General features: G+C 44.4%; 1 protein-coding gene and 1 long non-coding RNA gene across 5 annotated transcripts in view; both read left to right on the forward strand.

The window, feature by feature from the left end:
- The window catches only part of XPNPEP1 (X-prolyl aminopeptidase 1), a 32053-nt gene extending 14215 nt beyond the window's left edge, over window positions 1-17838 (forward strand). For all 3 annotated transcript variants that reach the window (XM_042797879.1, XM_042798384.1, XM_009964943.3), the window contains 13 exons: window positions 1519-1600; window positions 2558-2768; window positions 6308-6397; window positions 7731-7781; window positions 8929-8987; window positions 9680-9757; window positions 10284-10355; window positions 12150-12210; window positions 13033-13102; window positions 14303-14476; window positions 15340-15416; window positions 16128-16226; window positions 17280-17838. In XM_042797879.1, coding sequence (XP_042653813.1) covers window positions 1519-1600; window positions 2558-2768; window positions 6308-6397; window positions 7731-7781; window positions 8929-8987; window positions 9680-9757; window positions 10284-10355; window positions 12150-12210; window positions 13033-13102; window positions 14303-14476; window positions 15340-15416; window positions 16128-16226; window positions 17280-17408 — 1253 coding nt within the window. In that variant the 3' untranslated portion in view covers window positions 17409-17838. The remainder of the gene's footprint in view (window positions 1-1518; window positions 1601-2557; window positions 2769-6307; window positions 6398-7730; window positions 7782-8928; window positions 8988-9679; window positions 9758-10283; window positions 10356-12149; window positions 12211-13032; window positions 13103-14302; window positions 14477-15339; window positions 15417-16127; window positions 16227-17279) is intronic.
- A 2382-nt stretch (window positions 17839-20220) lies between these two features.
- LOC116960682 overlaps window positions 20221-23065 on the forward strand; it is a 42160-nt gene continuing 39315 nt past the window's right edge. For both annotated transcript variants that reach the window (XR_004406507.2, XR_004406508.2), the window contains exon 1: window positions 20221-22816. This is a non-coding gene — a long non-coding RNA (uncharacterized LOC116960682). The remainder of the gene's footprint in view (window positions 22817-23065) is intronic.

Here is a 23065-nt window from a genome sequence, read left to right on the forward strand (position 1 = left end):
AAGGGAAAGTGGCCAGAAACAGCAGTGTTTTCCCTGGGACTGTTGTTACCAGTGCTGTGTATCCTGTGTGCAGAAATCACCAGTGTGCAGACTGGTGCAGTGGGAACATAGCACTGGCAGGGTGTGAGTGCTGCTAATGCCAGTGCCCTATGTCTGATCTGAAAAGTTAGAAATGAAGGTGGTGTGTTCCTAGCTCCATGTCTCTGGTGGTGGGTGAAGCCAGCTTGCTGAGGTCTGTTGGTTGTCCTGGATCTGGGACACTGAGCAAAGGGCTTGTTTCGTGAAAGAAGTACTTCTGAGAGTGGTGAATATGACTCCTCCCTGGGGAGGTCTGCGTGAGCGGAGATTTTGTGTCTCACCTTTTCAGGCTCATCTCCAGTTAAATTAATGATAGATTGGTGCCCTGAGGTGGTTTCAGATTAAATGTCTCCAGCAAAGCCAAGCTTGGTTATGAATCAAGGGTTTTAAGATGGACCAGAGGAGGTCATGAGAGAAGCTTATTGCTGGGTGCCTGGTTGATTTCCTATCCTAAAGGGGGAAAGGAGAGTTGTCTTTAATTTTATCTAATTCAATTCACTCTATTAAACTCCAGACAAGTTTCTGGGGACAGAAGGACACAGAGGAGGCTGTTGCCTCCTTACTGCTCTGAGAGTTGGCTGAGCAAAGAAGTTCGTACCCATGCAGTAAAGAATTCTTTGTGGCTTTTCCCTGCTTTGAAGTGACCTGCTCCTTCCCTGGGGAGAATCAAGCTCTATTTTTACTTTTGTGGCAGAATTTGCATGGTTCGATGAATTCAGTGCTGGGTTGTGATTTAGGACATTTTGGTTCTTTTCCCAGCTGTCCCGCTGGCTGGCCTTATTGCCTTGAGTAACTCATTTCAGCTAATTGGATACCCTGGGGTTTTTATTTGACCCTAAAATCAGGAGTTTGGAGATGCTGAACATCTATTTCCCCACTTGACTTTGCCTGGAGTTGTGCGGGATGAAGTCTTTGTGGAAAAAACCTAAGACTAAGCAGTCTGAATCTGAGATGTTGGAAGCACCCAAATGAGAGGCCTTTTTGGAGTATTTTCGTCTTGCCTATTGTGTCTCCCTCTTCACTCAAGTATCAAAAGAAGGATTGGAATGAAATAACTTGTAACTTTGAAGTCTTCTGGCTATTGAGAAGTGAGCTTTTATTTCATTGCACAGCCCAGAAAAGGCAAACACTACTTCATTTTACGTGTCCTTTTCTTTTTTGCCTGTACCTGCTTTCTTCCAAGCCAGCCCTCCTTTAGGAGTTAAACCCCAATTTCCTTCCTCGATGGGTGTTTAAACTGCAGTTCTGGTGCCATCTCCTGGCAAAATTTAGGATTGCCAGCAGAGCAGCAGGAAGTGGGACAGCTGGGTGGGAGCTGGACCCACAGCCTGCACCCGTGACAACTCACTGGTTGACTGTTTTGCTGAGATTATTTTTGGCTTTCTCTAATATTGAAAAGGATGAACCAGGATTGTGATTCTTGGCGTTCTTATTTTCCAGGGCTTTTCAACCTCCGAGGCTCTGATGTTGAGTACAATCCTGTGTTTTTTGCATATGCCGTCATAGGAATGAACACAATCAGGTGCTTGTATTCCTCTCTGCTGTCCCCCAAAGATGCATTTTTCTGTGAGAGAACTGTTCTAGCAAAGCATTTGTTTTTTCAAAATGCCTACGCTTGGGCGCCTTAATGTCCTTTCTGAGCACTTCTGTTTTCAACATTAATTACTCTCCTCCCTTGATCAGAGCTAGAGAGGCAGCCAAGAGCTTTGCTGCTCTCCCCAGCACCTCGGCTGGCTTGCTGGGTGACCTTGGGCATGATGGCTGACCCCTCTGTCTGTCACTCTGAGATAACGTGGAGGGCCCTTGGAGCCCTGGGTAAAATGTGGGTAAGAGCCAATGCTGGCCTGGATGTTGGAAAAATTTAATGTCATTGATGAGTCACTTTAAAACTGCAGGGACTGTATAGAAGAGTTTCAGGGCTGGCTTATGACAGGAGGCTTCTTTCCTGTGACTGCCCTGTATAATGAGCCTCAGCAAGCACAAGTCTTTTAGAGATATCTCCAAGCTGTTAGCTAGATGCATTTGAGGTGAAACCTGGCTGGGTGAGTACAGGTTGTATGTGAGGGTTGAGCTGAACTTTCCAATTCAGTGAAAGCGAGAACAATGTGGTTCTTAGAACAACAGTAGCCATTCCCTTTCCAGATGTTGTCCTTAAAAATTAGACAGTGGCCATAATTTGCTTCTGTTACTCTCTCCTGCTCAAAGAGCAGTGATGGGACGCAGCCATTTTGAATGTGTCATACAAACAAAAATGCTGTCAGCTCCTATCCTCTCAGCAGGGTGGTACATCTTAATATCAAAGCGGGATTTAAGCTGTGTGAAGGCCAGTACTTAAAAGAATATTGGACAAAGTATAGCACATGATTAACGAGCTCCTTTCTACCTGACATGTCACTAGAATGGTTTATCCTTCGCTCCTTTACTCCAACCACTGTGAGATATGGTCTCACCTATCTGCTCTGTCCAATTTATTTCTCAGGCTTTTCATCGATGGTGACCGGATGGCGGACCCAGCTGTGAGGGAACACTTACAGCTCAACTCCACCCTGGAGCCTGAGTTTAAAATCCAGGTGATGCCCTATGGATCTATCCTGTCAGAGTTGCAGGCTGTTGGTGCAAGCCTCTCGCCCAAGGAGAAAGTGTGGCTCAGTGACAAAGCCAGCTATGCTCTGACTGAGGCCATTCCCAAGGTTAGTGGCCCTTTCAAGGGAAAACGCTTTTGTCCTCACTGCTCAGTTTGGTCAGGAATGGTGTTAATGAGGGCAGCTGGCCTCAGCTTCCCCTCTGCAAAGTGTGATGCAGGCTGGAGCTTGTGCAGAAGTGATCCAGCCATGCTGAGGTATTGAAGGGTTGTTAATCCAGGGGTTGCTCTTGCTGGAGCTGCCCTTCCAGCTCGCTAAGCCGATTTACCCAAAGAATCGTCAGCTTAAGATAAGACAAGTGCAGTAAGAGAGGGGAGGGAGAGAGTGAGGAGGGTGAACTTGGATCATGCTGCCCATGACTGAAGAATCAGCCTTATATGGACCAGCAGTGAGACCTGGAAACGTGAAGAAACTGAAGCAGGGAAGTTGAGCAGGACTGTTGAGAGGGGGCATTTGGCTTGATCTGAGTATCTGAAGATGATTCCCCTTATTTATTTCAGTGGCTTGAGGATATCAGACAATATGTGATGTCATGTATGGAAGACAGGAGGGACAGGGTGACAGTTGTTGCAGCAAGGAACCTTGTGAGGACATGGATAACCTGCAGACATTCATTGTCCATACAGTTAGTGTATCTGTTGAGGGACAGTTGTAGCATCAGAATAATTTCTGTACAGCTGTACTTGCTATATATTACCCTTGTACTTGAACTTGGCTGTCTGAGAGTCCTTCAGTCCACCTAATATTCCTATAGTAGTGAAGGGAGATACTTGGGGAAGGACACAGCAGCAACTACGGATAAATAAGCTGGTTTCCATGCAACTTGTGTACATCTCTTGCTTTTTAGAGATCATGTTCTCTGGAATGTCATCCAGTTTACAGAGTTATCTAGTATTGAACAAATACTGTGAGTAAATATGGCTGTAGGTAGGTACCAGGGGGTATTTTCCCAATGTTGTCTTGGTAGACCAGACCCACTGAACAGAATCTGTGCTTTTGCTGGGTTACTAAACATTCCAGGCTTCCTGCCTGAGAATTGCAGGGCTCAGGTGAACAGCTTGCTGAGGGAAGAACTAAGTTGTAAAGAGTGTTTGGCTGCAAGTCTGCATTCACCCTCCGCCAGGCAGGCAGATATCTCCTGCCTGTTCCCTGTACTGCATGGTTGTGCTGCAGGTATGTGTATGATACAGCCACACCTGTGACAACAGAGCTAAATCATGGGGCCTGAAGACTTTTTCTGTATACAAGAATTTTAAGAGTGCTCTGAGCTTTGTGTCTTCCAAAAGACAAAATCCCAAGAGCAGGATCTGTTTGTGTATCCCCAGTCTGCCAGGGTTTGATACCGGCATAAATCTATGCTTAAACTCTTCAGCTCTCATGGCCAAAATAACAGGAACCATGTATTATTCTTCTCCAGTGATGACGTTTCTTTATGGACCTTAATAGCTTCATTGTGCTTGGTGCATCAGGACAGATAGTAAAACCAAACAGATCTGGAAGGTTTTGTTGCTTTCAGTGTATCCCTTTAATATGGAATGTAGCTCTCGGTGTCTTTGCACTGACTTGGGGGAAACGTGCAATTTGCCTTGTGTGGGTTTTTTGTGTTTTAAAAACCAACAAGACATGTACATGAGCAAGATAGACAGATTTTTGCTGCTGCTCAGAGTTAAGTCTTCTGACACTGTCAATCCATTTCTAGGTGCAAATGGGCTTTTAATACAGAGTATTGACTTGACCACTGTCTTGTTTGTGGTAGTAGAAAACACAGTCTATGGAGCGTTCAGGATAAGTTGTTCTTTTGACTTCAGAGTAGAATACCCCTTGCTATAGTTGGAGTCAATGGACTAACCCCAGTTTGGGTGAGTTGCTGTAGATGATTTACGCAAAGCATCCATATGGAGAAGTACAGCAGGTCCAGCCTAGATTACGGAATTTAATGAATTGTACTGACATTATTTATCCCATTAGCACTGGAAGTTTTGGCTGATACAGAGTCATTACGGTGCTACATGCCCTTTGTATGCAATGGGAGAGTCCCTGCCTCAAGGAGCTCTGTGCAATAGAAAGCAGGAGAGGAAGGACTGAAATGTCTTGATTAAAAACCACTTAGAGAGTCACTGAAAGAGCCAGAGGTTTCCCAGTTCCTCATGGTGGGCGTTTTTCTCTACACCACTTTACACCAGCTGAGCATCTGGCTTGGGGTGCTTTGAAGAACCTCAATGCTGGAAGTCCATCTACTGACTGTCTCCATCAAAGTCAAACATTGACACTGGCAAAAATCCAGTCCATTATTAAATGCAGATCTGAAAACCTGATATAGATTTGCCTACAGCTGCATGTAAATGTACTTTTCACAAAAGATTAATAGAACCTACCAGTATCTGTAAAAGGCAAGCCAATCTAAGAATCTTACTGTTGAGACGTTTTGTTCTGACTTTGATAAACCTTCCCGACTTTCTTGTGGCTTCTTCAGTACTTTAGTTTCTGCATAATGTAGTGTACTTGCTATTTTTAAGAATTTGGAAACTGTAAGCTTATAGGATTTTTGTGAAATTGGTCTTTGCCGAGGGTCTACCAGGCTTTTCTCATAAATTTGAGTGGTGTTTATTTGTATGCTGGTGCACTGAGAACAGGAAGATAGCACGTTGCTTGGGCTGTGCTTGTGTAGATGCTCATCCCATTTTCTGATATATAATGGGTGGAGCAGAGAACTGTGGGGCCAAAGACTTCATTTTTATTCCTTCTGATGACAAGTGTGACGAGGCTTGGGCAAGTCATCTCAGTTGGTGAATTTCTGAAGATGTGCTTAGAACCATCTAAGCATTCCTGCTGATCTAAGGACAGATGATGTTTGGGGAAGTGCACACTGCTAAGGGATCTGTTACTAGTTTTTAATGCAGGGCCACCCTGTCCAGGCACAGGAAAACTATGTCTCAAACCACTGATATAAGCTCCTTTCAGAAGTGGACAGTTAAACTCAGCTTTGCAAAGACCTTTCATGTTTCTTGGGGCCTTGATGTGTTTGTCAGAGCTGCTGACCCTTAGAAGTGGTGGTGCTCAGTGCTGGAGGAGCCAGAGCTTTGAGGGGCCTGTCAGGTTCAACTCCAGTGCTTGGTACCTGGGCTGAGTACCCTGTGCTTCCTGCTGCTTGAGGGTGAGAGTCAGGTAACAAGTCAAGGTGACTTTTTAGGTCTGTTTGCACAGTCTAAGTTCCACCTTAGTTGCTGGGATTGGTGTTTCTCATTGGCAGTCTCTGGGCCTTTAGTGTACATCAGCAACAGGAAACCCATGGCTCGGACATTGATATGTATGGTATTTAGGATATCTAAATTTTAACCCTGCTTCTTGACAAGCTGTTGACTCTTTAGTTCCTTGGATTTCCCTGTGGCTGTTCTTCCTTCAGTCAGGGACTGCTTCTCTGCTTTTTTTCCCCAGTGCACTTAACTGACTGCTGGCAAGCAGTATCTCACAGTGCTGAAGGTTGAGAGAGACTGCCAAAGTACAATTTGTGGCCAGGCTGAGTTATTAAACCTGTAGGATTATGTAGTTTGACTAATCCACAAGTAATCCCTGTCCTTCTGCTGCAGGCTTACCGATACCTCACCCCATATACCCCCATCTGCATTGCAAAAGCTGTGAAGAACACATCGGAAACAGAAGGCATGAGAAGAGCACATGTAAGTGAAGCCTTGAGAGCCTCCTTGCACATGGCAGGAGATTTGGTTTATGGGAAAGAAACTACTTTTTTCTTTGAGTTTTAGTAATTTGGATTAAAAGCAAATAAGAATTTGGGTGGCAGGATAAAAAGTGTTTTTCTGTCAGACTTCTACTGCTGTTGAAGCATTTTTTTTTTGCTTGTTTAATATTCCCTTGGAGTGAAGAACAACATTTGTAATAGTGTGAGGAACCAACCTTGCTCTGCCGGAAGACGGTGCAGACTTGAAAAGTGGTGTTAAGAGTATAGGCCCTCAAAGGGATGTTCTTTCCCCTTTGCTAGTTCTGTTGTCTTTCTCAGTGGAGTCTTCAAATTGGTATCACTTGAATAAACACAGCCTGCAGAACACAGAGAAATTCTTTGACACATGGTGCAAAACACACGCCAAGATACTCAGAAACAGCCAGTGTCCTCAAAGCACTCTGTTTTTGTCTCATCATCATGTCACTCTGGAAATGAGACTGATTTCCCAGGAAGCATCATATTTTCAAGCAAAGAAGCTGCCTGTGAAACAGGTCCATAGTGGAGCTGAAGTTTTCTCTTGTTTATTTCCTGTTAATTTTCAAGCAGCAGTTTTCAAAACAGGAGAAATGTGCCAGTTAAAGCAGGGCTGGCGATTCTGGACTTGTCCCATATTTTCTGCTAGCTTCTTGGGAACTGCCACTTTCTATTTCAATGCTTTTCTTTCTCTGCTAGTTAAGGGAAAGTAAAAATACTTGTGCTGAGCAGAGACACTTTGTCACTTGCCACCTGAGCACAAAATTGTGCCTTGGTTTTGTACACTTGTCTCCTGCTTCTTGCCCATGCATGCTTCAAGCATGTAGAAAAAAGGAGGAAAGATGGGAACCATCAGACAAGAGAGAAGCCAGAAGCTGCATGAGAGAGACTCTGTGGTGCTGGTGTGCTCGAAGGGCATGTTCCCCTCTTGAATCACCAGATGTGTCATGTGGTTAACTTCCATGATCTGAAATGCAAAATCTTGTGTGTTGAAGCAAAAGAGACTTGCAAGTCATGTAGGGGATGAAGCCAGTGTTGTGCAGAGTACTTGGTAATTCTTCACAGTAAGATAATTCCCAGCAGTAAATCTTTATTAACATTTATTTAATTGTCCAGATACGTTTCCAGTGCTTGTATTAATTACAGGATGCAGAACCTGGAAAGACGTCTTAGATCATCTCTTAGTTTGTTTCTGAAACTTGCAGGTCAAACTCATTTGCATTAAAAACTGTTTATACTGAGGCTTGATAAGTCTTTTTTCTTCTCAATTCTCTTTTCTTGTGCCTATTTTAACATAGATTAAAGATGCTGTTGCCCTGTGTGAGCTCTTTAACTGGCTGGAGAAAGAGGTAGTGTATTAAGTTTTTTTAACTTGGGAGATTTTATTGCTATGTAAAATTCTTCATTAGCATAAACTTTTTGATAGTCTCTATAGAGCCTTTGCTAAAAGTGAGGAAACAGTTGGGGTTTTGTCTGTTTTTGGGGGGGGGGGGGGGGTGGATTTCAGTCATGCTTTTATCCAAGGCTGAATGATTTTTTTTTTTTTTTTAAACATACTCCCATTCATTTTATACAAACCAAAGCCAGCACAGGTGAGAACAGACTTAATATAATGTCAATACTGCCTTGTGCTGGTTTGGTAGCATAAATCATGAAATAATACCCAGTTTTGTGCCATACTTTGGAATTATTCTCATGATAATCAGTGTTGTCTGGCAGTATGGACAGATTTGGCATTTATGGAGAGGTACAGTCATGCCCATGTGCAGTGAAAATGGGATAAAGACAAATTACTTGTGTTTTCTCTGAGTTAGAAGTACATGGTGAAGGTGCAGAGTGCCAGGTGTTACACAGAAACTTACTAAGCTGTGTTTCTTCTGTGGTACTGCACGTCTGAAACCATTGACTTTTACCTATGGAGATGGCTTGATGACTTCCAGAAGGTGCCTTTTTACATGTCTGAGTACCTCAAGAAGTCTGCCTCAGGGGTTATGAAACCTAGCTCTTCCTCTCCTTTGCCTGTTGTCCAGTCCTGGGGAAGTCGTGTCACAATTTATCAAATGCCTAAAGTAAAATTTTATGTCCTTTTTGTCTTCCTGCAACTGCTTCCATTTTGGATTTAAAAGCGTAAAATTTCTGCTAATACTTGGGCTGTTCGAGAGAACTGTTTAGGCTTAGTATAACCTGTCTGTGAAAAGATGTTGCCTTGTGAGATGTTACCTCTGTACATATCTTATTGAAGTTAATAGAGCACTAACTGCTCCCTAGTCAGGGTTCAGCAATCCTGCTGTGACCGTCTCTGCTTCCTGCTTCTCACATACCCTGCACAATATTGCTAGGTTTGTGTTTGTCATTACTGAAGAATGAGGACAGAAAACCTGGAAAGAGGCTACTTCAAGACTGGGTTTCATAATGCACAGACGAGGCCCAGTGCTTAAGCAAATAGCATTTTCTTTGCTTGTTGGTATTAATTCAACCTACATATTTGTCCGCTAGGTTCCAAAGGGAACAGTAACAGAAATAATTGCTGCAGACAAAGCAGAGGAGTTTCGCAGGTAAAAAGTAAATCCCCTGTGAGGATGTTTTCTGGGTGGTGTTTTTATCCTTTGTTTTTATTTTATTCTTTAGAAATCCATCTCACTCACAGATATATTTTACCTGAGGACAAACTATTACTACAAGATTTCTTTGAGCACTTGAAAGAGTTGGGGAAAAATTGGGTCTCTTGGGAGATACAAGTCCCAGCCCACTGGATCCTATCTCATTTCCTTTTGAGATAGCAGTGAGGAGTGCTGCAGGTTAGGACACTTAAATACGAGACAGTTACTTTCTTACCACAGAGGAGCTGATGTAAGTGTGAGATTTCCTCCTCTTCTGATGGAGTATGAGCACTGTTTGTATTGAGAGATACTCCTATGTGTACATCAACAGGACCTCTAAAAATGCCTTTGAGTAAATAAGTAAGAAATTAAAAATTGTTTAGGACATCTCTTCCCTAGGTGATCTGGGTGGTGAATTTTCTGCTCGTAAGGAAAGGGTAGAGATGGAAAGCAGATTTCCACATGGTTGGGAGGATAGTGCTTTGATTTGTACAGTTATCCTACCCGAGTGTGCCTGCACAGATGGTTTTTAAGGCTAAGGGGAAGGCTGAGGTGATGTGAAATTGAGGATGGGGCACTCCAGGTGCCCTAGGTGCCTGGTGTGCTCCTCTTGCTTGTACTGTAGTGATCACAATCTTCTCTTTCAGTCAACAGAAAGACTTTGTTGAATTGAGTTTTGCTACCATATCAAGCACGGGTCCAAATGGAGCCATCATTCACTACAAGTAAGAGAAACACGGCTTCTCCTTTCATCCTTCAGCAAACATAGTTGGAATGAGCTGTCTAGCTTCTTTGTCGAGTCACAACAGAGTACTCCAGGGAGATGTAGTCACTGTTGATTGCCATCTTGCTTTATTCCACCAGAGCTTCCACACTTACTAAATAAAGATCTCTCCCTGCTGGCAGCATGGATGTGTTGTGATTCTGATCTGCTCAGGGGCCATAGAGAAGGGTTATTTTGAGGGTAGAAGTCTGAGAGGGATGAGTATGAAGTGCAAACTGTTCTGAAATGTGTCCAGGAACAGACGTTGAGGGTTTTGCTGGAAGCAGTAAAGCTATTCTCTATACTGTAGTGCTATTTACTGTAGACAAATACACTCCTCAGTATGGTCCCTGGCTCAGCATGTGTGGGATTTCCATCACTGCCACAAGAATACATGCAAGCTTGCACTTAATTTGGTTTCTGGACTGCAGACATGGACTGGAGACCTTACCACTGTGGAACAAAAAACTTTGTGTTTAACTGAACAGGCCAGTTCCTGAGACCAACCGAACACTGTCTGTGAACGAGATCTACCTCCTGGACTCAGGAGCACAGTACAAGTGAGTGGGATGAATGGTGCTGAACCGCTACATTTTGACCACGTGTGGGGCCAGGGCACAGCTGCTGTGGCAAGCATGGCAATGTGTAGTTTCGAGCGTGGTGCCATTTTGCAGAGAACCTTCTCATTGTATCCCCTCTGGAGAGAGTTCGTGGGATTCTGAATATAGCCAAGTGAATCAGTCAGTGCATGACTGATCTGTGACAGAAGGCCCAGAGCTAGGCTTGGGACAGCAGACTGGGGCTGCTGACAAGCCTTGACTGGGGTAGAGGTTGAGATCTAAGAGTACGGTTCCCATCTGAGTCCCATTACCAGTGTGGTGGTAGCTGTGCTCTAGCTGGTGGTTCATGTTTCTGTCTTGCAGCTCTGCTCACCTGGCACATTGGTATTAGCTGCAGGGAACAGGGAGCAGGCATGGCTGCCCTGGTTTAGCCTTGGGATGCCTACACAGCAACCTGCACAGCTCTGTGAGGCACCTACCCTGCCAGGATCTGCCCTGTGGGCGGATTTGACTTATGTTGAGGTCAGAACAAGGTGGGGCAAAGGAGCAGGACAGCAGTGCCCTGTGGTGTTCTCTGCTTTTACAGAGAGAAACTCAGACTCAGAGTGTGTCATATCCCAGTGGCTGCTTGGGTCTCAGGTGGGTTTTTGGGAAGGTGTCATGTCTGTTGACTCAATCAGTGCTGTTTTGACAGTGCCATTCAGTGGCCTCAGTCTCTGCAGCTGTTTACTGTGGAATTCTGACTCCATGGAAAATGAAAGAAGTGGTGGTTCTAGCCAGTGTAAATAGATGAGAAGTGGCTTGTTCAGAAAGATGCAGGACAGGCCTGCCTGCTCCTTTGAGATGAGCTTTGTCTTTAGAGCTATGCCTTTTTGTTATGTTAGTCAGGAAGAGCATTGAAAAAGAACCATACAGGCATCCTTTGATAAGGTTTTTACAAGGAGATCTTTTTTCCTCCACTCCAATGGCCTAATTAATGATTTCCTTAGTGCCACTATGAAAAGCAGCCCTTTGAATACAATATAAGCTGGACCTCAGTGGCACTTACCACAGCATTGTGATAGGGATGCTCTGCTTGTCCCTGCTGAGAAGTTAAACCGTGAGTTCTTTGTGACCGTAGCCTGTGTGTGCTGGGGAGAAGCGTGGGCATATGAGTGAGTGTTTCAAAGGGAACTCATTATTTCACGACCCTCTGTGTTTTTGACAGCAGGCTCAAAATTATATTTGTAGAAGGAACTTTGAACTAGTTTTTCATGTCTCAGACTAACCCCTATCCAAATGCTGGATAACTTCTAGAAATCTTAGGACGACATCCTGAGGACGAAAGGAACACTATACCCCCTTACACTTCCCTTTCCTGATCTTGTAACTGTCATTTGTGGATAAATACATATTTTTAAGATGCTAATGAATCATCTTCTGTACAAATAGACTAAACTTGGCCTTCTTTGTTCTGGTCTCAATGGGCAAGTACCAGTTACTAAACCTCAAATTAGCATAATTTTTGTGAGCTGTTTAAATTCTAATTTGTGAAGAGCTTTGGGATGCTTATGGATGAAAGATAACATTTTGAATTGTAAATCATTATTGCTACATCTAGGACATGTATGTTCAGGAATTTGTGAGATTAGGAGCTATTACTTCATCAGTCTTGTGTAGCACAGAGCAGATGACTTAACCCAGTTATGCGTTTGGTTAGTCTGCTGCAGTATGACTGGGTATTCTGCCCATTCTGACTTCTATCTTTGTTTCTCCCCCATCCCTGTGTTTCCTGCATCTTTTTTGCCTCTGAAGAGATGGTACAACAGATGTGACCAGGACAATGCACTTTGGCACACCATCAGCTTATGAAAAAGTAAGTTGGCATCTCGGTGTGATTTGTGATCTGACCCTTGTTATTAGAGATACTTAAACAAATTAGTAATGTGCCTTACTACTATGTAGTCAAAGTGTTCTATCAAGTATCATTTATTTAATATGTGACAGCATTTTGATAAAGACAGAAGAGGAGGCAGTCGGACTTCATAATTCCAAAATATAAACTACATGATTTAGATCATGACACCTTTCTAGCTTAAAATGTGCACCTCTCAAACATGTCTCCTCTAAGAAATAGTAAAATCAGTGGGCTGAGTATAAACATTACTGGCTTGTCCAACATGGGAGTTAGGGGGTTTAATTTAGTGCAAAGCTCAGTGTCTAATGCAAGACTGCAGCAGTGGTTTGTATCTAGGGTACCATATCAAAAACCGGTTTCAGACTTATCTGAGAAGGTCCATGTTGGTAATTTGGCAATGTAATTTTGTTTATTTTAAATTGCTTCTTTAATTAAAACTAATTTCATCATTATAGTTTACTTGGTGATGAAAATATGCTGTAGAGTATGCTAAGAAAGTAAAGCTACAGCCACAAAGAAAATCAGTCATGTAGGTCACATGAATCCTGCTGCTATATCTCCAATCTGAGTTTGTGACACACTCTCCATAATTAGTGGAGAAAGATCTTCGGAGTAATTTAAACTCTTTCTGCTCGTGGTTTGCTTTGGCATTGCCAGCCATAGGAAAGCATGAGCAAGTCTTTCCAGATCCTCTGCAATTTGCTACGTGATGCAGTCTTCCTTTAGGAAGACAAAGTTTTGCCTCTCCCTGCTTACTTACGACACATATTTCTTTGACAGGAATGCTTCACCTATGTCCTGAAGGGACATATAGCTGTGAGTGCAGCCATCTTCCCAAATGGAACCAAAGGTAGGTTGGTGAGTTGGAGTGTTTTGACCACAGCGGTGACCTCTGAAGAGCCATTAAGTGGTCTGAGGACAAAGTTACGGTTGACAGGTCTAGATGCATTAGGCAGGTGTTGATGTAACTGTCTGTGTCTGTTTCCATCACAGCATTTTTGATTCTGCATTACTGATGCCTCCTCTCTTGGCATCAACCAGTGTTGAAAATTCTGAGGGGAGAAGTCTGAAGGGTGTTCAGAGTGCTCTGATTCTAGGGCGATAGTAACTCATCAGTCAATGGCACCCTAACACATCTGTGGCCTTTCTGTGCTTGGGGATTGTCTTTATGCTTTACTTATGGCCCTGTCAAAGTGAGAGTCACTTTCCAGCTTCAAAAGGACTGGCTGATTCTCTTCCAGTTAATGTGGAATCTCTTTTACCAGTGAGCAGCATAAGAAAATGACACACAAAGGAGCTGTTTTGATTTTGTGCCAGAGAAGCTGTGACCCCTGGTGAATTTGTTGCAGAGCTATTTTCTCACTGATCAGACACCTTACACAAAGATGCCTCTTTGTAGAGTTTTCTCCAGTTTGCATTCTTGGGTAGGTGAGGAAAAAGCAGCTGTGTAGTGGTATGAGAAACTCCAACTGAAATTGGAGAGTGTCTGAACTTGAACATATTGGTATTCACATGCAGGCAACAGAAATTCTCTGCATTCTGGTTGAAGCTGAAATGACTGGCCATCCAGGCAAGAAGTCTGGCTGAATAGTTCACCAAATACAATTGGCAGGTCTTCTACATTGAGTTCACTTAGTGCAGCTACCTTTAAGAAGGGTTCTGAATTTTCTATGGGGCATTTAACCACTAGATTCTTTCCTGAAAACCCCAGTGGAGCAGACAGCAGTGCAATGTTTCTGTTACAGACCATCTTCTGAAGAGCCGTATAACAGGAGAGAGAGAGGGGCTCTGTAGCTGAGGAATGTCTTGAATGTCAGATTTGCCAAATCTGCCCGTAACTTCTAACAATCCAGTGACTTGCTTTCTTTGGTTGGTGGTGGTTTTTTTTGAGGGGGTGGTGGTGGTGTTTTTTTTTTTTTTGGTTGGTGTGTTTGAGTGTTTTTTGCACGTTTTCCAGGTTTGAACCTTCAGTGTGATTATCGGCATCTCTGAGGGAGCCTGATTTGATCAGATTCTCTCTCCATGTTTGTCTTTTCTCCTTGGTCTGCAGGTCACCTTCTAGATTCCTTTGCCCGCTCTGCCTTGTGGGACTGTGGTTTGGATTACCTGCATGGGACAGGACATGGAGTTGGCTCTTTCCTAAATGTACATGAGGGTCCTTGTGGCATTAGCTACAAAACCTTTGCAGACGAGCCCTTGGAGGCTGGCATGATCGTCTCTGATGGTATTTAGTATTGATGATTCTCTCTGGTTATGGAGGGAGGGACTAAGCTCTTGAAGAGGTAGAGGCAATAAATCTGATGATGGTGTAAAGGAAAGGAGGGATCATAAGCTCTGGTCCTGCCTCCTCAGTTTGTTGTCATTTAAGCTCTCTAGGTAAAGACCCTTATTTTAGCTTTCGCTTTCCATAAATCATCTTTGCAGTCGGGTGCTGCAGGTCTGCTTCCTGCTCTCTACCATGCAAAGCTCAGCAGAGCTGTGCTGCTGACCAGCCCAGCTCTGACATGCTGCCTCCCATTCTGCAGTGGAAGATCTGACTACAGTACAAGGTGGACACCAAGCTTTCAGGAGCTAACCCTGTCTTTGCTATGGGCTATTTGAGGCAGCTGTTAAATCTTTACATGCTTTATTCTTCTGGTAGCAAATTAACAGCCTGCTGGGGTTTGCTGAGAGACTTATGTTCCTTCAGGGCTGCAAAGTCCTCTCAGAGTCAGGGGAATATTCTCTAAAATAAGTGTGTTGAGGAAGGGGTTACCCACCTGCCTTTCATAAAGACATTAATATTTTCAGAGTTTCTGGTATTTGGAACACATGTACTCTGTGCTCTCTCTTGACTTGCAGGGAGACTCTGAGCTCAAGTGTTGTTGGCCTTGTTTCTCCTCTCTGAGAACTTTTGCTGTCACCTTGCTCAGGGCTTCTGTGCAGATTAAGTAGAGTCAGAAATTTGTTTGCCTTTGTGGATGCCTGATGTCAGGATTGCTTAGTGACTTCAGTGGATTAAAGCCATGGAGAGGGGACGTTTAGCCATAGGGAATAAGTATTTGCACAGTGCTATGTGGCTTAGTTAATTACTGTCTGTTTCTGCAGAACCTGGGTACTATGAAGATGGGTCCTTTGGGATCCGAATAGAAAATGTCGTCCTTGTGATCCCTGCTGAAACCAAGGTGAATGACCTGCTCAAGACACACCTTTCTCCATGACTCACTGGTTGTAAAACTTATAAGTACTGGAACTTGAGGTGGGACCATGCTGCAGACAGTTGAATCCTACTTAAGACTTCTGGTCTCCAAAACCCCAATTCGGTGAAGACTGATTCTAAGTCTCTCTTGCTAATGGGGGCACAGAAGACAGTTCTGCTTCAGCAAAGTTTCCATAGGTTGAAATGTGTATGTGAGAGTTGTTTTAAAATGTTTTCTGTCTGCATGTCAAAGACCAGAAGCATCTTTATTCAGCCCCTTGGAGTCATTGCTGTAGAGTTGGTTGATCTTCTCAAGTCAGGATTTTGTTCTCTGATAGAGTCCTCAGTGGCAGTAGAAACAAAACTACAGACAGATTTTGACATTTTAATTGCCAGTCTGGCTGGGTTATGCTTCTAGAACTGACATACTGAAAATGACCATATAGTCATCACGCTGAGTCCTGTACAGTTGTGACCTGTGACATGGCCTTTAAAAAGTGACCATTGAAAGAAATAACTAAGGTTTATATTGAGATTCTTTGCTTGAGCTATAAGAAAAATGTTACTGTAAGTTGCTACGCTCTCATTTGAATGTTACATGGGTTGTGCTGTAGTGTTGACATGAACCAAGGAGTAAGTGTGATCTGGCTAGAGCTGTTTCTAAAAATTTACAACCCTCTTCGTCTTTCTGCTGCAGTACAATTTCAAAAACAGAGGAAGCCTGACCTTTGAACCCTTAACCCTGGTTCCAATCCAGACAAAAATGATTGATGTTAATCTGCTGACCCAAAAAGAGGTAAGTGCAATGTTAGGTTTGCATTGCTACCTTTGCACTAGGACCAGCTTGTTCTGTTTTGTTTACGAGCACCACTGGCCTCTGTTCCATTTTATAGATCCAGAGAGCAATTCTGAGCAGTCTGACTTAATTTTAAACTTGATCCAGCTTCGAGTGGGAGGGTGGACTAGACAGGGTCTCAAGAGGTCCTTCTGATATAATTTATTCTGTGATGAAGGCAGCGAGGACCCTTCTGATGATGTTGTTTTGGTAGTTCCATTGATACTATATTTGCCGCTATCATCTCTTCTCTTTCCCTACTCCTGCCTTAATTTGCTTCTGTCAGACTATCATGCTGTCTCCCCAGAGACTTACACCAGTGACTGTCCCATGTTGTTGGCTGTATCTACTCGTGATGTTCAGCCACACCACATTCTGCAGTACATATGGACTCTGAGCAGACATCAATGATACCTGGTCAGCAGCATTTATTTCCTGAATAGCTTCATATTCTAAACTTTCTGTTTAGGTCTCCCACTACCTTCACTATGATGTGTATCATCCTGTTTTTCTACCATACTTTTTATTTTGCCTCAACCCATCCTCTTTTTCTGAGTGATAGTCCTATTTACATTTCCTTTTTCTGAAGGTGACTGTGAGGAGTACCAAGATCTGCTGTAAGATTACCTGTTCAGATCAGTAGGGCAACTTGTGTCTCAGGGCTGCATTGTTCAGTTACAAATTTGCAAAGCTATTTACTAGACTGTGCCAAGGTAGCTCTTCTGGCTTGCTGGAGACAGTGATTTGCAGAGACTTTAAATACTTGTCAGCTGAACTGAACCTTGGCTCCTCTGAAAACCAGGGATGAATTGCTTCAGTTCCTACCCTCATCAAATTTACAAATCACTTCCAGATATGAGAGGTCTGTTTCTTTGGGACAGGATTCCGTCCCAGCTGAACAGCTCAATCCCAAAGACTTCAGGGGCCTACAAATGTCTTTGGCTGTACACAGCTTGTGAGGGCACTAACTCTTCTGCGTTCATACTGAATGTCATACCCCCTCCCTTTCTCTAGTGTAACTGGGTGAACGACTACCATCAGAAGTGCAGGGAAGTAATTGGAGCAGAACTGGAGAGGCAAGGCCGGCATGAAGCTCTTCGGTGGCTCGTCCAGGAGACGGAGCCTCTCCTCAGAGTTCAGTAGCACCACGGTTGTCTGCGGCGTGTAAAACATCAGGTCCGCTCGGTGTCACAATAATCCGCGTCTTCTTGGTCCTTGACACCACTGGGAGAACGTTCTTCAGTAAACCTTTGGGACTCAGGAGGGGTTTTCGTGTAGTGTTTCTCTCCCCGCAACACGTGTGGGTAATGTGGGGGTAAGGAGGGTTTTTGTCTGAACAATTTTTTTTTTTGCGGGGGAGGGGTTGAGAATAGAAAGCAAACAAAATAAATAAGCATGTTGCCTTTATAACAGGGGTCTTATTGAAATAATGGTTCTAAGAGGCAATACTGGAATATTTTATACTGTCTGATTTTTCATGTGAAAACTCAGTATTTTTGCATACTTTGGTTCCAGTTGCTAAGATGCTACCCACACAGCAGGACTGATTACTGAATAAAAGATTCCAACCCGCTGTTTGCTCCGTCTGCCTTCTCTTGCAGTCAGTGTTGTGTTGGGTTTGACAGCTTGAATGGCAGGAACCAGATAATCCACCTTTATGTGTGCATCGAGCTTAGACAGTGAAGAAATATGCATAGGGCTGCCCTGTGCTAGGCACTGGGCAGATGTTATGGAGAGGCTTGACAGGAGCAGTCAGTTCTGCCTGTGCTTTGTGACAGATCGTGGCAGGGATGTGGTGACGCTCAGCAGAGGTTTACGTGTGAGAGACCCAGGCCAGTACTTCTGTCTATTGTTACAACTTACTGAGTACTTGTATAACCCTTAGCAGTGCAGGGTGTGTGGGCAGTATCATGGAATTACAGCTCTTCCTGGACACAAAGCAGTTATTAAGTTTTTTTTTTAAAAAAAAAGAATACAATGAACAAAAGAAGGTCTCTGCAACTTTGGTTCAAAATCAGCATGACCTTGGCCACCAGGAGCTGGGCTCTGGGCTGCCGGGCAGTGCACGAAGACATCTGGTGGTTAAGCGAGTTAAACTGCAAGTTAAACCTGGGTGGCTCTGCTCTGCGGCCTTCTGAAATGCACTCTGCAGGTGCAGTGTCTGTAATGTTATCTGATGGGGTAAGGATATTTTCACTGAAAGTAGTCATTCTTAACATGTACACTGGAAGTGTTTTGATCGACCTGAAGTTCAATGTTAGATCTAAAAAGAAAAGAGCCATCAGGTAACAGCAACTCAAATTCCTGATATTTTAAAGAAATGTTCTGTGCAAATGGAAATGTTTGTATACATAATTTTATTCTCTATCTCCCCCCAAGAAATTCTGAGAGGGAAATATGAATCTCTGTCTAATGGCTTGAAATTAGTATTTCCCTCAGAAATTGTGGAAGTTGGAAGCCATATCATGTAGTCAAAGAGTAAAGGACTGGGAAGAGAAACAAAGTTGCCTGGCCTCCTAGCTGTGTTATCCATGATGGTGATAAAAGTGCAACAAGTGCTTTAAAAGGTCATTTTCACACCCTGCCCTCTGCAGATAGGTGTATGTATTTAAATATCCAAGTGGTTTCCCACCACTGCCTGGAAGTGTTAGCTTTCATCTCAGCTGTGTCTATGGGAAACCCGGCTCACACATCATGAGTATGTGCTAGTGAGTAAAGCAGATGGTGAAAAACATTGATTCCAGAGGTGCCCGTTGCCTCTGTAGGTAGTGACTGTGCCACAGGATCAAAGGACAAGCCGAGCGTCTCTGAACAGGTTGTGCTGTGACAAAGCGGGACTTTCCCAGTAAAATCGGTGGGTGTGCAACGAGGCTGAATGGTCAGGGAGTTGTCAGCCGAACGCTGCAGCCTCCCCGTCCGGGTGGGACACCTCTGAGGCTGGAAGGCAGCTGCTCTCCAGGGTGATGGTGGAAGTTCAAGCAGATGACTCTGCTGGTTGGTGTAGGCCCACAGGGGCTGCACTGCTGACCGCAGATGTTCCCAAAACCGGCATCCTGGATGTCCTGGCAAAGGCCCAGCCTGGGTAGGTCTCTCCTCAAACTCAAGGGTAAGTGTTTCCCACAGGAAGGCAGGAGGATTTCTATCAAATGGTGAAACCACGGCCCGGCAACCTTTTGTCCTCTTGACCCAAAGCCACCGTGTTTGGCTCATGCACCTCAGTGGGAAGGGGGGACACAGCACTGAAAGCAATTTGCTAGGTTTGAGTGGCCTTATTAGACCTTTTCCCCACCTTGATTCCCTATTTACAGTCAGATGCCAACCTGGGGCCATTCCCATTCAGATCCAGAAATTTATGTGTCTTTCCCAACCCAAAGTCCCCTCCAGTGCACAGGGCCAGAGGTGGAGAAATCCAGACTAATCTTTTCCTCTAGGCACCAGCCCAGCGAGCCTCAGCAGATACCTCCTGCCCTTTGCTCCCCAGCTCATCCCTCCACGCCACCTCGACTCTGGGCTTTTGTTGCAGGGAGTCTGTCACCACCTCTTGGTTACAGCTTGGAGATCTTTACCCCTTTCTCGGATCTAGCAACTCAGCAGAGGGAGATGGGGTGTTTCGCAGGGTGGGGCTAGCATTCCTAACTCTTAAGGCATTTGTCTCTCTCCCTGTTCACTCCTTGAAAACACAGCTATTCTTTATATCCTTTTCTGTCTGAACTTCAGGATTCCAATGGGAAGTAAACTTGGCTTCTTTTTTTAACTTCTTACAGGTTTTGATTTATTCCATCAATGCCTGCTTTCCCTGCGTGGTCTTTCCCTTCCCCTCTCCTGATGGAAGGAAAAAGTTAAGGACAAGAGAAGCAAGGAAAAGAATTAATGGAAACCAAGTTCCTGTCAGGTTTGGGTTTTATTTTTGTATGAGTGCCATCTACAGAAATGACCATAAAATTATGCTGTTCAAATGAAAACTGTAATTTTATTTGATTTTTTAAAAAGTATTTTTCCATAGAGGCTTTTTTGTTGTTGTGGGAAGGAAGGGGCATTTTCAGTAACAACATGCTTAATGGTCTGTTTTCAAGCCATTAGTTTTGCAGTATTTTTAACCCAGTGGACATCTCTTAGTTTTAGATCATGCTGCAAACCACATTTCTCCTCCTTATACAGCCTCTGTTACAGGGGTGCTTGTTGGGGTAAGCCCGTCTGGTCCTATCACATCATCCAACCCAGGAACTTGGAGGATAGTTGTACCTCATCGCCACTACCACCTGATCCTGTTACTACCCATGGGACAGGACTTCAGCAAATGCAAACCATACTCAAGGTCCATCTGGCCACCCTGATTTATGTCACCAGAGCACTTCCCTCACTGTCCCCTGCCCAGCTGTTTGTCAACGTTTGTGCTAGACATCTCCAGCTATGCTATTACTGTGTTTGGGGGCTCTGAAACTCTTTGTTTCCCTTGGAATAAAAATGTTACAGAAGATGACAGACCCTATTTTTCAGTGAGGAAAATCCGCATTGGCTTTACTATTCAATCATGAATCATGATATTTGCATTGGCAATGTGCCTGTTGGTGTACAAGGCAAATGTGAGGCAAAATAGACCATTTCTCCTTGAGCAGGATTCATATTCATTCATCACCAGCAAGAAATGCTCCTTCCCCCCATAAGCCTGGTGACTGCCTGGCTTCTCCACAGTCACCCCTCCTTACTCACTCTGAGGGTACTACCTTAAGTGTGCCTGGCAGCAGTAAAATCCAGTTGCTTTTTAACTTAAATGTCTCATAACTCACCTGTAATGGAAACCCTACTGTTGTTCACATGACCACTAAACCCATCACTTTCCACAACAGCAACTGGAGCAAGTTTTAATTTATCCCAGCCCAGCCTTAGAAAGAAAAAGAAAACTTCTGAGAACATTGTTGCTGAGGACCTCCTCAGGAAACCCATCAAACCAGCCTGACGTTGAGGCTGCACACAGTGAATTAGTTGCTCATTAATGACAAGGGGCTGGGGTGTGCTGTGGGGCACAGATGCTTATTCCTGTAGTTCCTTCAGCAGATAGTGACAGTGAGAGCAAGTGGGTGGAGCAGCCAGATATTAAAGCTCTCCTGGGGATCAGATGATGTCTTCTTCTGCTACTTCTCTGTCACGTGGCACTCTGAGGTGTCTCCTCTGGGTGGTGTGTGGCTGAGGACAGGATGGAGGACACCCGCATTTTGGAAGATGCTCGTGAAAGGCTGAATAAGGCTCCTCGGTAATTCAGGAGACTGCCTAAAACTTGCCTGTGTGCTGGCACCTGATGCCTGGAGAGAGCCTGTCTGCACAACACTGCCTCCTTTTTGCACTCAGCGGGTGTGAGTTGGCTGCTGATGCTAAGGATTATTGCCGTTTATTTTTGCTGGCTTGTAGCAATTCACACCTCATACCCAGAGTCCTTCATCTTCTTTTTGGGGAAGAAGTGGCAGACCTGGGCATCTGGCAAAGGTGTCTGGAAATCAGGAGTTAAATAAGTTGCCTTGTGTCACTGCCCTCAGCTTGTTTTACATGATTAGGACAAAAGTCCCCATAGCTTTGGACGTAATAAGGAAAAAAAAGGAAACAAGAGCCTCTGGAGGGTAGAAATATGAACTGGGTTAGTGCTTAATTAAGTTGCCTATTAACAGTTCTGTAGTGGCCTGGAAGAATTTTAATGTACCAATTAAAGCAGGGAGCTATCTCCTTGGCTTTCCACCACCTCTGGGGACGCTATCAAGAACGAGGAGCTTGCAGATCAAGTGCTGTTTATTTTGCTCCTTCCAGTTTGTTAAAAATTGTTCTAAATTTGGGATGTGGCAGATGCCCACGGATGTATTTGCTTCCGCGAGGCAGTGGAGTGACGTCTGTCTGATTAAAATTATCATGGGAAAGAAATGGGACCATAACGCTGTCTGACCCCATCAAACCCCTCCTGTTTTGCGCAGTTTCTCCGTGTTGCTGCATGAGCAGGGGGTTGGTGGCCGTGGGGCAGCTGCACACCAGCAGTGGGGTGCATTGGTTTGGCACATACAGCCTGGACAGCTGGTGTGGGCTCACAGCGCATGCTTGGAAGGGATGTGCTGAGCTACCCTGCTTGTCTGCTGTCTGTGCTGTCACTGTGTCACTCCACCCTTCAGGAGCTTGCCTGGCTCCATTGTAAGCTGCAGGGACACGGGGTCCCCCTCCAGGTGTGCCTCGTGAAAGGTGGTCAGAGAACATGGATGCTCTGATGACTAGGAATCTGATTTGCAGCCAGAAGGTACTTAAGGCCATTTTAGTGCCATTTGCTCAAAAGGATCTTTCTCCCCATTTGTTTACCCTCCCAAACATGCTGCTGAGGGGAGGTTGTACCTCCTGCCTTTGACCATCCTGAACAAGCTGACCTTGTGCCATTGCTGTGCCCAAGACCCTATTCATCCTTCTTGCTCCAGAAGGGCCTCATGAGAGGACTTACTAGCAAAATCATAAGGGATTTATTCATCACATTCCTTGACAGCTGGATTTTTGGAAGAAGAGGAAGAAATTTAACCCCAGGGTTGGTATGTCACATTATGTTCTCAGATACATGTAATGTATCTTGAATTTGGACAAGTCAAGCTCAGACAAAGAAAAGACTGAGCAGAAATGGTAGATGAAACCTCAATGTCTGGTGGAGAAGTGGCTCTCCAGTGTTTCTCATAGAGAGGAGAGAAGCTGCAGAGGGAAACAGCTCAGGAGCTTGGCCAGGAGGAGGGGAAGGGCAGGTGGATCACTGCAGCCCTCAGCAAGATGCCAGGGTGTCAGGTCCT

This window comes from Tyto alba, unplaced genomic scaffold, assembly GCF_018691265.1.
Source record: "Tyto alba isolate M040663 unplaced genomic scaffold, T.alba_DEE_v4.0 Super-Scaffold_1, whole genome shotgun sequence".
Classification (NCBI taxonomy): Eukaryota; Metazoa; Chordata; class Aves; order Strigiformes; family Tytonidae; genus Tyto; species Tyto alba.